We start from the raw sequence: 18,264 nt of genomic DNA, 5'->3' as shown, positions 1-18,264 counted from the left end.
AGCCCTACCATATACGCATATCCAGTCAAATATGAGCGATATCCATTTTTTTTTTATTTTCAGAGAAGTCGTTTATATCAATTTAGCCAAATTGACTCCTTTTGGCCCCGCCCCTCAGGGTCAGCCCCACCATTTGTACAATTTTGAAACTCTACCCTATATATCGCTATTCTGGCCCAGCGGGGTTAGCCCCACCATCTGTACAATTTTGAATTCATATCCCATAGGGTTGCTAGGAGTCAAATGTGAGAGATATCCATTGCTTTGTTTCAAAGAAGTCGTTTATATCAATTTAGCCAATTTGACCAATTTTGGCTCTGCCCCTCAGGCCCCACTTGTACAATTTTGAGTCCCCACCCCATACGATCGCTTTTGACCAAATTTGGTCAAATTCCGATCTGCGGTTACGAAGTCAATTGTTGACGGACGGATGGCGGACTCCACGGTATGGCATCAGCTCGGTCCTTCGCAGGCGAGCTAGAACCAAACTGGAATGATAAATATTACTGGTTGAGATTGGATTCCTAGTGTTTTCTAGATAATCTGTCATAAATAGCAAATGTACAAACCAATTGCACCATTTAGTACCATATGAACTACACGACAAAGTCCTAGTTGGTCATTTAGGTCACACGAAAACTTTATCCGAAGCACGTGACACAAACCAATGTGTAGCCGGAAAAAGTCAATAAAAAATCCACGGCACCATTGCAAAAATATATTGTGGGGACACTTATGGAGAGATTAGCCATATATGTCCTGCATCCTTTACCTTTAAGTACAAAAAGTAATACGAACTGGGTAGAAGCTATTCAAATAAGGAGTCAGAAAGCCAATACTATTGCCCAGAAATTGGTAGAAGGGATAATCACGATATTTGGTACTAAGGAAACCAAGGCATCATCGTCACCATGCAAAGAGGCGACTAAATTTGGGACATTCTCTTTTTTTCTCAACTTTCTGCCTCCTAGGTGGTGTTCGTAACCACAGTTCCGAGCAATTCCGAACAGGTTTTGGGTACAGCAGAGCACAGTTCGTTTCGAACGCGCCAGAACAGGAAGTAGTATAATCCAACATGGCGGAAAAATTAGCAACAGCTGTCATTGCAGAGATGTTTTTAGAAGATAGTGATGATGAGGAATCAACGGATAACATACCGTTGCTGTTAATGGTTTCATTCCTTGTACAATAGGTATATTTTACCATTTTTGCAATATATGAAAGTTAACGTTCCTCATTAACGATAAAACTGTAGCGAGACAACAATGTTTGTGCATTTTTACATCTTACACTTTACAGTGTAACGGTACTGCAGTAGGCCTACCAGTGTTTTTTTGTCTTTAATTTGAAGTTTAGTTTTCCAAATCAAGTTATTATTAGTGTCTGCACCTATACATATATGGGAAAATGTTATTATTCGAATTCTAATTATTTCTTCTAAATTAGATTATATACTAAGTAAATGAGTTATATTTAAAATCAAATTGAAAATAAAACAATGACATACAAATGTCGAAAAAAATTAATACTATATTTTAATTATTTTCTCAATGGAATGGCAGGTTCTTTTAAAGTAAGGGGAAGAAAATGACTGGTCTACTTTTATGTTCACTGTTGTTTAAAAGCACGTACAGTATACCCAGGGACGTATAATACATTATATATATATGTCCCTGGTATACCATTCCAAGACATAAAATATATATGTCAAGTGCCCTTAACTACGTATACATAGTAAATAACTGAACAATGATATTTATGTCGGTACAGTATATATTTAAATTAATTAAATATTTATTTTCAGAGGAGATGACAAATCACGTATTCGTGGATACACTGAAGATGTGGTGCCCTTCTATACGGTTGACAGCTTTAGGAGAATGTTTAGAATTGACATAGAAACATACAAGATACTTCTTGGATACATGGAGGGTTGCCCTAGTTTTTACCCTGCTGGTCATGGAAGGAGGGAACCTATTTCCATCTACCGGCAATTACTGGTCACTCTGTGGTATGTTGGTGGTACAGACAGTATAACCAAGATTGCTGATCGTTTCGGCATGTCAGAATCTTCTGTTATTTCTTGTCGGAATAATATTTTCTCTGAACTGATTAATATGACTGACAGTTTTATTCGCTGGCCAAGTATCCAGGAGATGGCAGATGAATCACAAGAGTTTGAGAGAAGAAATGGTTTTCCCAATATTATAGAGGCTGTTGATGGGACCCATATTGAGATTAAAGCACCAACATCACACCCACAGTCTTATGTCAACAGAAAGGGTTATCATTCCATACAACTGCAGTGTGTGTGTAGGTGTAACATGGCATTTTCCCATGTGTTCACAGGATACCCAGGCAGCTTTCATGATGCTCGATTACTTAAAAATTCTGATTTGTGGGGTGATCGATTAACAAAGTGCAACATGGTGCATCATATCCTTGGGGATGGCGCATATAAAAAATGGGTATTGACACCATACTGTGATAATGGACATTTAGATCTTCATCAAAAGAAGTATAATCACTTGCATTCCAGCAATAGAGTGATCATAGAAAGAGCTTTTGCTATTCTCCAGATTTCGTAGACTGAAGTATATTGACACACAAACAGTTGAAACTGCTGTGAAAATTATCATGTCGTGTTGTATTTTGCACAACATATGCATTTTCAACAATGATCACGTTGAAGAGTACTTGCCCTGCAGGTAGGACGTAAGAATTGTACCTGCTGCCCCCATTGCATGATCGTAAGAGGCGACTAAACTTGGGATCTTATCTTTTCTCTTCTTTCTTAACAACTTTTTCTTCCTAATGTCTCCCTTGACAATGCCTCACTTTTGGCCTTTAGTTGAGCGTTCGCCCCTGTAAGGAAGGCTTTGGATTCTGTCCCCTGGCCGAGACATACCAGAGTCTTAAAAAATGGTAGTTGCTGCTCCTGCTTAGCGCTCAGCAAATTAGGAGTGGGACGACTGGTTCGCCTGTTGTCAGTATAATGTGACCGGATGGGGTATAATATGTATAACAAATTCTGTTCATTGCAATAAGTAACTAATCAAGTAATCATGTTATGTTTTGTTTGACATGAAATTCGCAGGTGACTAAAACAAGTGTTTTAATACAGACAGACATTTTTTAAAACTATAAACTTATTTACCTTTATATAATTTTGATAAATGAACAGGACAGGACACAAATATTAATTTAATACCTTTTTATTTTTAGCAGAAAGGCAGAAATGTACTGATACTCCAAATTGAATGGGGTCTTTGTCTCTTCAAGATTACAAGGTTCAACTGTAATTCGAGATCTATGATTTGAGTTAACTAACCTATTTCTTAGCATTTGATTGGTTGCTATTTGCTTCACTGCCTGAACCCTTAATAGCCTCTATCAAACTTTTAAGAGTGTCCATCCGATTTTGATGCATTGTTTTTCTTTTGGTCTCTTCTTCGTGTCTTTCTCTCTGTTCACCCAGGTAAGTTTGAAGCATGTCTGCAACTTGGGCAGATGATGATTTGGTTATCAGTTTTTTCTTTGTGCCCTCTGTTTGAGATGTCCCTAGGGATGGGGATGATGAGGATTGTGTAGACGATGGAGGATTGTGTAGAGGATGACAATTCTAGATCATTGGGGACATCCTGATCTGATCCAGCCTATCACAAGGAGACTTAACACGAACATACCGCAGCCTCCAAAAACACACATACGCACTCATCACACACATACATGTCGCACGCACGGGAGGCCGTCCTTAAATGACCTTAGCTGTTAATAGGACGTTAAACAAAATAAACCAAACCAAACCAAATGTATCAGTTTCCTGAAGAGGCCTCTTTGAAGAAAGGGTTACATTTGGCACAAAGCATGGGTCATTTTGGAAAATTTCATCAAGTTCACTTTGATATTCATGGGTTTTGCTGCTATTTCCAGATTTACCATTGTGATCCCGTATTGCTTTTTATCCTCTTACAAGAGTTTTCCAGCGACCACAAACCTGCTCACCGTTAAAGGAATATTCATTCTGTTTCAATGTAACAGCTATTTTTTCAAACATTTGTTTTTTCCTCATGGTTCCAGATTCAACGCATTTTCTTAACTTGATGAACTCGTCAATCAACAATAAAGTTGCAGCTCTATCCCAAACATGCGTACCTCTTTCTGCCTGGTCGTCAGGACTGGCATTTGAAGCTGTATGTGTACTACTGGTGGATCCCGAGGCATTTGTCAACTGTTTGCTCAAACATTGGTGTCGGCGATATTGCTCCCTGCTTTCAAACCAGCCACTGCATGTCTCGCAAGTAAATAAGGTGTTCTCTGGTTGAGAAGGACTGACTGATGTGGGATGATCTGTAAAATAAATGACAACAAACCATGATAGATCAACATAACAATTGCAACAATCAGCTAGAAAAAAATAATTTAAAAATCTATTGAAATTGGACATTATTCTGTAAATTTGTTGTGTTGTAATATTGTTATGGGAAAGTAATGTACTACATGGGATATGTAAATATAACATAGGAGACTAAGTTGCACTTTCAGGTATTTACATTGTTTCATCGTATTTCATGTTAATAACATTTTTTTCTGCATGAACATGGTACTTTGTATGTGCACCTGTGTACGGTTATCATTTTAAAAGTAACGATTTGTAATCAACTGTTTAGGGGTGTGTGGGAGCTAAATCGTATGACATTTGCATGCAGGGCATGTACAATTGAAAACACAACCTATAGGATTAGAGGCCTATAGCCTATTTATCTGGGACGAAAACAATTTTAAGAAGCCTTAATACATGTCCTAATTTCAACACCTGACATACAATTAAACATGGAAGAAAAATTACCTTCACGTTTGCACACGTGTGCCGTTGCAGCGGCTAAAGTGGCGAAAAAATATATCGCAGTGCGAGCAGTTGTAAAACGTCGGCTGGTTGTCGGCCATGTTGTCTGACGTAATTGTTCTGTCTGTTGTTGTCTACACTATATACCTGGCGGGAACAGACAGAACAGTCCGGAACAACCTGTTCCGGCGCATTCGTAAGCAATTCTCTCTGTTCGGAGTGTACCGGAGACATAGAACAGTCGATACGAACGGACCTCTGTCCTCCTTGACAGTACCTCACTTTTGACCTACAGTTTAGCATTCAACCCCTGTAAGGAAGGCTATGGGTTCTGTCCCCTGGCCGAGACGTCATACCATTGTAGTCTGCTAAAATGGTAGTTGCTCCTGCTTAGCGTTCAGCATTTTGGGAGGGAGACGACTGGTTTGCCCATTGTTAGTATGTCACCGAGTGGGTGTAATGAGCAAATGTTTCGGACAGGTAGACCATTATTCCCTTCACTGGACTGATTGAGAAGACAGAGGTCAAAAGCCGGAAGAAAATAAATTATATCTGCACTCCAGTTGCAATCCTGTACTTCTTAGTGCTGAACATGATAATGATGAACAGGGCCGCCAGTGAAGAGCATTGGACTCAACCACAGGGCCACGTCACTATCGTATCGTTTTGTAAACTCTTAATCTGTCTACCCTACGACTTATAACCTGTGAGAAGTGACGGCACGAGTTCTGGGGCGGCCGAGTACCGCCAATTTTCAAATTAATGTTTCTCCACTTGTGGGGAATAATCGGTTTTATGGGGATTCCTCTGATTCCCCACAAATCCAAGCACTATTTGAAAAGAATCCGGATGCGAAAATGTGTAAGTTGCCGCCAAAAGTTGAAAATGTGCTATTTTTAGAACAACTAGCAAATTTCATTCTCTCACCCTGCCGTAGAAGTGGGCTTGAATAATTATGGGTAATATTTCCCACAAGACGACTTAATAGAGAGATAATTACGACTTCCCCGCAAACTTAAGAGCAGTGATAATTATTCCCCATAAATAGGCATATAAAGAGAGAAACCTAAGTATACATCCCTATTAAAGCACAGAATGAGAATATTTCACATACCAACCACCCCCACCCCCTCCCCCAACATATACACTCACAAGAATGTGAATATGCCGGGCTGGGAGGGGGGAGGGGTTCGTTCTCTCCCTTCGAGCAGTGATTTGACCTGAACAGTGGGCTGGGAAACCCCAGATGGGGAATTCCTTCCTGTTTGCACCTCGCGCATTAATTACTATACACTGTATTTGTTTTCCGAATCTTTAGCTATAACTCTTCATTCTGGTATCAATGAAGTACCTAATTTAAACGTTAATTCATCAAATAAATCCACACAAACATCAGCAGATTATAACTTTAAGGAACTTGGTTCTGGTGAAACACCACCTCATTGGCCGATAAGTTTATTCTTTTCCCGCCAAAATTTAAAATCATCATTTTTTTTTTTAATTTAAAGGTTTTTTGTTCAATACTCTGACACATACCGACTGGATAATTAGTACACACACAGTACTTCATTTATTGGCAGCTACTTAAGAAATGTGTTGAGTGAAACCGTCCAATCTAGCGCATGGAATTATAAGCTAATCTTACTAGCTATGGAGTCCCCTACTTCGCCAGACACCGACATTGATGTGTTTAAGGAACTCCTCGCCATGCGTGTAGAGAGTGCGTGCATGTGTTTCGAGAGGCTTTCGGTATGTTTCTGTAAAGTCTCCTAGTGATAGTTCGGCACTTTTGCCTATTTATAGTGCTACCTAGAGAAGGAAGATGGTTTGGTTTATTTTGTTTAACATCCTATTAACAGCTAAGGTCATGTCATTTAATGACGGCCTCCCGTGCGTGCGACATGCATGCGTATGTTGACTGTTGATTGCGTAGATTCTATATGTGTTTTGGGAGGCTGCGGTATGTTCGTGTAAAGTCTCCTCGTGATAGGCCAGAACTTTAGAAATTTATAGTGCTACCTCACTGAAGCATACTGCCGAAGATCATGCAATGAGGGCAGCAGGTACAATTCTTACGCCCTACCTGCAGGGCAGACATAAGGAAGAAGAAAGTTGTCAAGAAAGAAGAGAAAAGATAAGATCCCAAATTTAGTCGCCTCCTACGATCAAGCAATGGGGGAGCAGGTACAATGGCTGCGGTATGTTCGTGTTAAGTCTCCTTGTGATAGGCCGGAACTTTTGCCGATTTATAGTGCTACCTCACTGAAGCATACTGCCGAAGATCATGCAATTAGGGCAGCAGGTACAATTCTTACGCCCTACCTGCAGGGCAGACATAAGGAAGAAGAAAGTTGTCAAGAAAGAAGAGAAAAGATAAGATCCCAAATTTAGTCGCCTTCTACGATCAAGCAATGGGGGCACCAGGTACAATTCTTACGCCCTACCTGCAGGGCAGACTTCACACAGAGCTTCCTTACCAAAAGTGCTTGCTTGGGATTGCTTTTCAGGTTCAAATGTCAAGGTCACTGTTAGTATTAATAGAAAATTGGTTTCCATGCAATAACTCGAGTCTGGTGGTGGCTTGTGGCGAGCTTCTCAAGAAAAACTCAACAACTTATATACAGATAAAGTGGAAATGTTTTCAGTTATGTAGCAATATGATGAATTGTCTCCCTTTACAAATGTTGATGTGAACAGACAATAAATAACTAGGTGGTCAAAAGTGATTGAAAAGTTCAATTACTATAGTATGTATTTCTAGTACATTATCAATAACTTGCTCCTTATTTCTCCTAGTAACTCATCATTTCTCCTAGTAACCTCTACCCTCTTAAAATAATTCCTATATACTCCTAATAACTCCTCATATATCTTAGTGACGCTAATTCACTACTAAACTATTAATTTCTAACATAAAATTGATTCGCCATACTTGACTACTAATTTCTCCTTGTAACTTGTAAATGCTCCTAGTGACTCCTTTTCTTTTAAATAATTCCTGATAGTGCCTTCTCGTACCTTATCCTTAGCTGCAACTTCTGCTACCTCTGATTTTTCCATACTGCTGACCAGCTTACGTGAGTAAGGTCAAACCTTTACTGAACTTCATATTTCCCGTTGCGCAATATATAGGGAGTGCGAACCAATGAAATTACTTTAAGAATTCCAGCACGAGAGATCTTCGGCGCCGCTATATATTAAATGATAAGATCCGAGAGATCCTAGTTGACACCATGCAGATACTGTAACTCTAAGAGGTTCTGAAAAGATAAAGAATGGTGGCTGTCGGTAAAGACGAACCGTGTTTACTGAGATAAACTAAAGCCTGTAGCGTCGGATAAAACCTATGCACGAGAGATTAAATGGAATATACATGTCGGGTATGATGTTATCCCTTGATGCTGAACAATTTTCATAAATAAACTGTTTCAACCGTAATATATAATACAACACATGGCGGTAAACCTATCGTCTCCTCATAATCGTTCAATACCAAAACACCGTGTCGTAATCACATATGATTGTCGATTAAGTAGTCTCAAAATATCATCAATATATATTCTTATTTGGATAATATACATTTACCATGATGTTTTAATCCCTGTAAAAATAAGAACATTTTAACATGAAATCCCTTCAACAATGAGGGCACGAACAATTCATCGTTTCATTTGACGGTTAATGACAATTGACAGTTACAAGTACAACTGGCAATATGATGCATGCGTGTATATACAATCGTCCACACATGTCGTATCATAACAAAGATTCCTCAATTAAATTATATTTAAACCAACCGGCATAGCATTGCCCCCTGCATCTCCCAACAAATCTTTGTCAGGTGCCTTGACCTCTTTCATCATCACAGACAAGATCGGTATAACCTCCTTCGGCTGTGCCAAATCCTGCCCATTGGAAGATGGTACATCAGTTAAATTTACGACAGTATGGTCACCGATGGTCACTGGTGACAGTCCGTACAGGTGAAGGGGATCTATTCGTGGATGAGTCAGAGTATGATGATGATGGAGGAGAGGAGGAAGAAGACATTATCCTAGTCTTAACCTTCCTGATGACCGTTCTCCTAGGTGTCAATGGTTGCCTGGTTGCTTTGGTTTGAAGTACCAAACTAGCTCTCCTATCTCAAAATGGTTCTGTACTATGTGATGATCATAGTTCTTTTTCATAACACCACTGGCCAGTGTAAGCTTCTTTCTTGCCAGATCATATTATATTCAGTTTCTGTTTTAATCTCATGCTTTTCAGGTCTTCCCAACATGATGTCTATTGGAAAGTTTGACTTCGCGATCAAACATCGTTCTAGATGGTTAGACTCCAGTGGATGCATGAACTGACGACCTATATATGCCAACATCAATAGAGGTACATATTCATCCCAATCCCTCTGATGCTTGAGACAAAAGATAGATCATTGTAACGATGTTTCTGTTAGCTCTCCACCATTCCATCGGACTGGGGATTCACAGCAGCTGCACTGCAGGTAGGGCGTAAGAATTGTACCTGCTGCCCCATTGCATGATCGTAAGAGGCGACTAAACTTGGGATATTATATCTTCTCTTCTTTCTTAACAACTTTCTTCTTCCTAATGTCTCCCTTGACAATGCCTCACTTTTGGCCTTTAGTTGAGCGCTCGCCGCTGTGAGGAAGGCTTTGGGTTCTGTCCCCTAGCCGAGACATACCAGAGTCTATAAAGTGGTAGTTGTTGCTCCGGCTTAGCATGGTAGGAGTGGGGCGACTGGTTCGCCCGTTGTCAGTATAATGTGACCGGGTGAGGTGTGCTGCTGGGTGTCTTCGGCAGTATGCTTCAGTGAGGTAGCACTATAAATCAGCAAAAGTTCCGGCCTATCACAAGGAGACTTAACACGAACATACCGCAGCCTCCCAAATACACATACGCACTCGCCACACGCATGCATGTCGCACGCACGGGAGGCCGTCCTTAAATGACCTTAGCTGTTAATAGGACGTTAAACAAAATAAACCAAACCAAACCAAATTATCTTACAGCATATATTAAGTAATGAAAAATATAATCTGTCACCCACAGCCATCACACAATCATTTTAATGATAAAGTGCAAACTCGTTGATCTTGACCTTTGATTATTTAAATGAATACTTGTTTGTTAATTCCAAATGACCAGTTTGGGTTAAAAATTTCTAAAATAAATGCACATCAGTGAAAATAAACAAAATTTGACCTGGTGACTTTTTAGCCCACCATCATCAGATGGTGGGCTATTCAAATCGCCCTGCGTCCGTGGTCCGTCCGTCCGTCCGTCCGTCCGTAAACAATTCTTGTTATCGCTATTTCTCAGAAAGTGCTGAAGGGATCTTTCTCAAACTAAACCAAACCAAACCAAATTATCTTACAGCATATATTAAGTAATGAAAAATATAATCTGTCACCCACAGCCATCACACAATCATTTTAATGATAAAGTGCAAACTCGTTGATCTTGACCTTTGATTATTTAAATGAATACTTGTTTGTTTAATTCCAAATGACCAGTTTGGGTTAAAAATTTCTAAAATAAATGCACATCAGTGAAAATACACAAAATTTGACCTGGTGACTTTTTAGCCCACCATCATCAGATGGTGGGCTATTCAAATCGCCCTGCGTCCGTGGTCCGTCCGTCCGTCCGTCCGTCCGTAAACAATTCTTGTTATCGCTATTTCTCAGAAAGTGCTGAAGGGATCTTTCTCAAACTAAACCAAACCAAACCAAATTATCTTACAGCATATATTAAGTAATGAAAAATATAATCTGTCACCCACAGCCATCACACAATCATTTTAATGATAAAGTGCAAACTCGTTGATCTTGACCTTTGATTATTTAAATGAATACTTGTTTGTTTAATTCCAAATGACCAGTTTGGGTTAAAAATTTCTAAAATAAATGCACATCAGTGAAAATACACAAAATTTGACCTGGTGACTTTTTAGCCCACCATCATCAGATGGTGGGCTATTCAAATCGCCCTGCGTCCGTGGTCCGTCCGTCCGTCCCTCCGTCCGTCCGTAAACAATTCTTGTTATCGCTATTTCTCAGAAAGTGCTGAAGGGATCTTTCTCAAACTTCATATGTAGGTTTCCCTTGGTGCCTAGTTATGCATATTGCATTTTGAGACCAATCAGAAAACAACATGGCCGACAGGCAGCCATCTTGGATTTCGACAATTGAAGTTTGTTATCGCTATTTCAGAAAGCACTGAAGGGATCTTTCTCAAAATTTCATATGTAGGTTCCTCTAGGTGCCTATTTATGCATATTGCATTTTGAGACAAATCGGAAAACAACATGGCCGACAGGCAGCCATCTTGGATTTTGACAATTGAAGTTTGTTATCGCTATTCCTCAGAAAGTACTGAAGGGATCTTTCTCAAATTTCATATATAGGTTCCCCTTGATGCTAAGTTATGGATATTGCATTTTGAGACTAATCGGAAAACAACATGGCCGACAGGCAGCCATCTTGGATTTCGACTATTGAAGTTTGTTATCGCTATTTCTCAGAAAGCACTGAAGGGATCTTTCTCAAATTTCATATGTAGGTTCCTCTTGGTGCCTATTTATGCATATTGCATTTTGAGACCAATCGGAAAAACAACATGGCCGACAGGCAGCCATCTTGGATTTTGACAATTGAAGTTTGTTATCGCTATTTCTCAGAAAGTAATGAAGGGATCTTTCTCAAATTTCATATGTAGGTTCCCCTTGGTACCTAGTTATGCATATTGCATTTTGAGACCAATCGGAAAACAACATGGCCGACAGGCAGCCATCTTGGATTTTGACAATTGAAGTTTGTTATCGCTGATTCTCAGAAAGCACTGAAGGGATCTTTCTCAAATTTCATATGTAGGTTCCCCTCAGTGCCTAGTTTTGCATATTGGGACCAATCCAAAAACAACATGGTCGACAGACAGCCATTATCGCTAAATCTTAAATTTTATATATAGGTTCCTCTTGTTTGAAAAGTACTAGCTATAGAGGGCTGTTTCTGAATTTACACAGAAGATCATTCAATGGTGGGCGCCAAGATCCCTCTGGGATCTCTTGTTCCAATATATGGATGTATATGTATGCAAACATATATTCAAATTTACCATGCAGTTGACAATGTAGTTCTCCTATTTTTACAGAAGTATTTTTTTCCATGTTGGTACAGGTACTTACACAACATTGGGAATATCTGACATGTCCCCACAGCAGATGTAAGGGACGAAATCCAGGCTGATGCCAAGGCATTCAGGAGTGCTTGTTTTTTTGCAAGTAACACATTTCTGCAATGTGTCATGGTGTGATTGGTTGCAGTTACACCAACCAAAGTTCTGGGCCTTACAATCTTTTCCAAATGACGTCCAATCCCATGGTGAATCCACCACAACTCGGCCTTTCATTGGTATAAGACATGAGAAGTTAGATAAACTGACATCATGAGAAAGATATTTCATAATAATTCACGTACATGTTGAATTAAATCTTCCCTTTTTTTATCAATACCAATGTAATCAGTATATTTTCATTACAAATCTTGACAATTAGATAGACTTATCAATAACAGAACTGGTGCTTCAATTATTTACCAAGATAAATTTCATTTATGTAATTCACCTCTTATAATCTTTTGAAGAGGAATAACATGGTTAGGTATGATGCTGTCGCCAGTTCTCACCCACATTAGGTACACATTTTCCTCCTGGCCTGCACACCACTTTGGGTAAGGTTTGACCAAAGTGGTGTATGGGTTTGCATGTGAGCATATGACATACTCTTGGTACTGCTTGATTGTTCTCTGTAGGTAGCCAGCAGAAAACAAGACTTGGAGGAAACCTGTGTTGTTATTAAATATATATACACATGTACTTACATATAACTAATGAATATGTTTACAAACTATAACAGAAAGCAAAGATGACAGTTTTAATGAATAAACAAAATGCTTTAAATTATAATACAGCTATCTTTTAAACAGTTTGGATTCTAGCTTATATTAGAAATCATTAATTACATTTACTACAAAAGCAGTATCAATGATTGGGTTTATTCAAAACAGTCATTTTAATTATATGTAATAGGAACAAAATGTGCAGTTTCCTCTCATCTGACTAGTATTAAGCATGCTAGGTATTGCTAAAGCAATACATGTGGACTGAGACCACAATTAAGTACTTCCGGGTTCAGGGCACATGAATGAAGTCCCCTCAAAAATGTATGTATTTCAGGAAAACAAATCAAATGCCTCTTTGAACTTCATTTTTGTTGATGAATTTAATGTGGATATATAATAGAGATGTCAATCAAGGTTTTGTGATGTAAGATAATAATATTGATAATGTATTATGTGCTCTAGGACCCTGTGTGATGAGTCCTGATTTGACCTCTACCCCTGACCCGGATGGATATAATCCATATTGGTGGCACATTTTGACAGCAGAAAATACCCAACATGCTGGGTTGAAACTTTTATATTTTGCTTCTCACATGTTGGTCTTGGCCAGGTGAGATGGAAAGTTGCGTATGAGATTTTGGGAATTTATTATGAATTTTAATGTTACAATGAAACATATAGCGAAGCTAATTGTGGTCTTAGTCCTAATATCCCTTACGAGCCTGCTAAAAATAGTAACACTGACCTTGACCCCAAAACCAAGAAACTAACTTGATCAATAGGTACTAATACTGAAGTTACAAACCAACTGTAACCAACATGCCTTGAAGAATTGTTGAGAAAAGTGCAGAAATAACTGAAACTGAGTGGACGGACTGATCGAAACACAGCTGGCCGGATAGACCACCTGACCAGAATATCAATTAATATCCCCCGTTTCGGTTTAAATGAAATATAAGAGAAAACAAACTTCATTTATAAAGAATTAATTTAGTTATGCAGAAAGGTTACCAGAATATGATGAGGGCTTCAAAGTCTGCTGCGCTTCAGCTAGTAGAACTTGTTTTAATAGTTCCCTTTGGTCCGATATTTGGGCCAAAGACGAAACTACAGAGTCCCGTGCCACCTCCATTAGGAACTGGTAAGAATCAACACCTTCTGCAATGAACTGGTTTACAAAATAACCACAAGGTTTAAATACGGGAACTGATAACAAATATAAACACATTGCTGAAAGTTACCAAACCATTCCTCTACATGTTTGTAGTGCATAATATAACTTCACCTGTCTTTCTTCAATTATCAATTCTGATAAGTTAATTTATAAGTATGTGGTGAAAGTTAGTATGAATTTTTCAATTCAAGGCAAAGAAATGTTACGGTAGATGAATGATATATCTGTTTATATATCCTTTTTGATAAGATGTCCTAAGGAGATCCACTATTTAATGATCTTTAAATGACCTTAGATGTTAATAGGACGTTAAACTAAATAAACCAAACCAAACCAAATTAATGGGTATACTTTAAAAAAAATCCCATCATACCTGGGAATAGAAATGAACATTTCTGAATCAGTATTCTTTTATTTATACATGTATCTGATAAACTATCTTAACTCTGGGGGATGGGACAATAAATTCAGAACTTCAGTTGACATTTGGCAATGTAGGTTTCTGCATGGGTTAGAAATTTGTTGATTGCTTGTGAACATATCATACACTACACACAATGTCTGACAAGTCACTAAATTGGATCGCAACAGGAATAATGAAGACATTAAAAAGGTACCACCTGAAAACTATATAGCACAAGTATTCTAAAATACATGTTCCAACATTGAACTGGTGCTTTCAACCTATTATGCACATAAACTCATTTAATAGTGCAAACTGACCTTTTCCACGAAGTCATTAACGTAAACAAAACCAAAAAGGCCTGTTCCAAGTCGAATTTGATCCTTGGCACTGTCACAGCCATATAAAGCTTGGCTAAGCGAAGAAAAGAAGCAGTCTCCCTGCTCCAGGCTTCTGAAGGCGCGGAAACCTTTAGGAGGTGTAAACCTAAACAAAAATATTCTGTTATCATCATTTGTCCAAATCAATATAAATATATAAAGGATACTGAATTGTTTCCCATTTAATATCTGCCCTGCAGGTAGGGCGTAAGAATTGTACCTGCTGCCCCCATTGCATGATCGTAAGAGGCGACTAAACTTGGGATCTTATCTTTTCTCTTCGTTCCTAACAACTTTCTTCTTCCTAATGTCTCCCTTGACAATGCCTCACTTTTGGCCTTTAGTTGAGCGTTCGCCGCTGTGAGGAAGGTTTTTGGTTCTGTCCCCTAGCTGAGACATACCAGAGTCTTTAAAAATGGTAGTTGCTACTCCTGCTTAGCGCTCAGCTTATTTGGAGTGGGACGACTGGTTCGCCCGTTGTCAGTATAATGTGACCGGGTGGGGTGTGCTGCTGGGTGTCTTCGGCAGTATGCTTTAGTGAGGTAGCACTATAAATCGGCAAAAGTTCCGGCCTATCACAAGGAGACATAATACGAACATACCGCAGCCTCACAAAACACACATACGCACTCACCACACGCATGCATTTCGCACGCACGGGAGGCCGTCCTTAAATGACCTAAGCTGTTAATAGGACGTTAAACAAAATAAAAACCAAACCAAACCAAAGTAATCCAAGGACGAAAATCCTGTATTTCAAGTACGTAACAAATCCTTATAGTTCATTATGAAATAAAGTTCGTTTGATATGTGATTAAAGTGTAGTTACCGAATCAATCCCAGATTTCAATTCTATTTTCCATAGGAAACGTCCTTCTACATCTCTGTTGTATAGGATAAATCACGGTTGCAGTTGTTTCACACGATAATAGATACAAATTTCTCAGTGAGCCAGCACTAATTCCAAAACTTCCAAACGTTTCCCATATACAATATTTGGGTAAACTAAGCTCTAAATAACGATCAGAATCTCACCTGACACACACACACACATCGTAAATGGCCAAAATGATACGGGTATACATTTCAACATAAAGTCTCGCATTTATTAGAATAAAATTGATTCTCTATATATGGCTCCTAATTTCTCCTAAATGTTCCTCCTCCTACTCTTTTAAACAATTCCTATTTACTCCTAGTAACTCCTAATATCTGCTAGTGGCTTCTCGTACCTTATCCTTAGCTGCAACTTCTGCTACCTCTGAGTTCTCCATACTGCTGCCATACATTGCATGCCTACGACAGTCTCAAGTTTTGAACATTTTTTACGTCACTGTCAACGTCACGCAAATGATACCAGTTTAACAATAAAACTGCCACTGAAGCTTTACCATCACGCCCAACTCTGCCTATTTCTTGCACCAGATCTACATAGCTCTTTGGTATTCGATATAAAATAACATTGTAGATATTTACAAAGTCAACACCCATTCCATGAGTACTTGTTGTTACCACAACTTTTAAACGTCTGTCTTCATTTTTCAAGGACTCCAAAATATGTTGCTTATTAGCTTCTGGTGATTCGGAATGGTACATTTCAACTGAAGAGGAAGCTTCAGGTTTCACAGTGGTGATATACATGTAAATGTCAGAGGCAGCTTTAATAGTTGTACAATAAATAATTGTTCTCGAGAAATCCTTATTACAAAGAGGATCAACCAGCCAAACCATAGCCATATCCACAGAGTTTGGGCTTTTTTGGACAACTATTTTGATATTTGGCTTATTTGGGGAAAGTCGTATTTGAACCATGTCATCTTGCAACTGTAGAACTTTTATACGTCTTGAAATTTTCTTTGTGGATGTAGCACTGAGTGCCAGCAGAGTTGCATGACGAAATAAAGCTCTAATCATACCAATGTATGAAAACCATTTGAGGAAAGCTTTCTTGTCTTCTTCCTCGTCTTCACCCCTGAAAATAAATACAAAACGTTCTTGTTAAGGTTAATATTGCAATTGATTACAAACTAAATAAAGTACTAGGGAACTAAACAAGACATCAATGCTTAGAGTAATAATGCTTTATTTCGTTATATCAAACAGTTTTTGAGCTGCAAATCAAGTGTTGACAACGCTGAAATTGATTGCCTTACAATAGTACATGTATGTAAATGTTATAGGCATTATCATTGCGCCAATAAGAAAATGTACAAGCAATTATCAATTAATATTTAGAATAATGTACCTGTTGAAAGATAAGAGCAATTATTTCTGTCATAACTATTTCTTGTCATTTTATTAAGATTTCGAGGGCATGGAAAATGGAAGTGGTCAAAGTTATTATTGGTACTACATTGTTATAATTGCACCTTTCTCAAAACCAATATTTGTTTTGTAACATTTCAATCAGATTAATTGAAAGGAAAGCTTACAGATAATAAACCTTATAGCAAAACTATCTGACCAATTCATTTTTTTGCCATGTTGAAATAGTGTGAAATTCATCCACAACAGCTGTTGACACAGAAAATGCCTTCAAAATTCATCCACAACAGCTGTTGACACAGAAAATGCCTTCAATTTACTCCTCAAATTCTTGTCTCCAACAAGAGTCTGGTGAAGCATACAAGTAATCAAGAGTCCTTTTTCAATATTCAGATCTTCTTGACTGAATTTCTCCAGTATGGGAAAACATGCATGAGAATTCCTATAATTAGTAATGTTTTATATGCATCATGCATGGCAATATTTATCTATGATTAACAAAATAATACGCAATTTTATACCAAATTGATTGATTGTAGTTTTACACATAAAGATCATGAACATTTCCCCTAATTTATAGCAACAAGGTAATTCATATTTAAAAAAGAGTTCATTTCTGACATGTTATTGTCATTTCATTCCATAATTTTCTTGTCCTGGCAGTCCAGTTTTTAGTGGTAATCTGTTTTCATAATCTACTCGAAGATGGCTGAGAGCACACTCCAGCTTCGAGTAGGTGAATTACCGAAAAAAATATCGATTTAGGCCAATAGGTCTAATTATTGCACACTATGCTTAGGATATACATAAAACATGCATTGAATGTCCACATTAATCTCTGGCTATATTTACGTGTACTTCTAATAAGCACGTTCCAACACGTAAATATAACGTTACGTAACGGTTTCGTCCGTTAGTGGTTGATATACATCTATATGCCGTCAGATCGAAAATTTACATCCAAAATAAGAACATTGCTTTTCTAACTCAACTCTAACTTGTCTTCGGCTAACGATTTCTCACGTGGATTTTTAACATGCTGGGTGTCTTCGGCAGTATGCTTCAGTGAGGTAGCACTATAAATCGGCAAAAGTTCCAGCCTATCACAAGGAGACTTAACACGAACATACCGCAGCCTCCCAAAACACACATACGCACTCGCCGCACGCATGCATGTCGCACGCACAGGAGGCCGTCCTTAAATGACATTAAATGTAAATAGGACGTTAAACAAAATAAACCAAACCAATTAACATTTTCTGTTCGTTGTTTTTG

The 18,264-nt window shown here is 38.4% G+C and overlaps 1 protein-coding gene across 1 annotated transcript; it reads left to right on the top strand.

Moving 5' to 3' along the window:
- Positions 1-1,075: 1,075 nt before the first annotated feature.
- On the top strand, positions 1,076-2,588 carry LOC117341784 (putative nuclease HARBI1). The gene is made up of 2 exons (XM_033903647.1): positions 1,076-1,164; positions 1,805-2,588. The coding sequence occupies exons 1-2, from the start codon at positions 1,076-1,078 to the stop codon at positions 2,586-2,588; spliced, it is 873 nt and encodes a 290-aa protein (XP_033759538.1).
- Positions 2,589-18,264: the final 15,676 nt, after the last annotated feature.

The sequence above is a fragment of the Pecten maximus genome, chromosome 14 (assembly GCF_902652985.1).
Source record: "Pecten maximus chromosome 14, xPecMax1.1, whole genome shotgun sequence".
In the NCBI taxonomy this organism is placed as follows: domain Eukaryota; kingdom Metazoa; phylum Mollusca; class Bivalvia; order Pectinida; family Pectinidae; genus Pecten; species Pecten maximus.
This window is presented reverse-complemented; position numbering and strand designations above follow the sequence as displayed.

Coding starts and splice junctions, on each gene's coding strand:
- LOC117341784 (XM_033903647.1), top strand. CDS start 1,076: ATGGCGGAAAAATTAGCAACAGCTGTCATTGCAGAGATGTTTTTAGAA. Junction 1,165..1,804: donor ACGGATAACATACCGTTGCT/GTTAATGGTTTC, acceptor ATTTATTTTCAG/AGGAGATGACAAATCACGTA.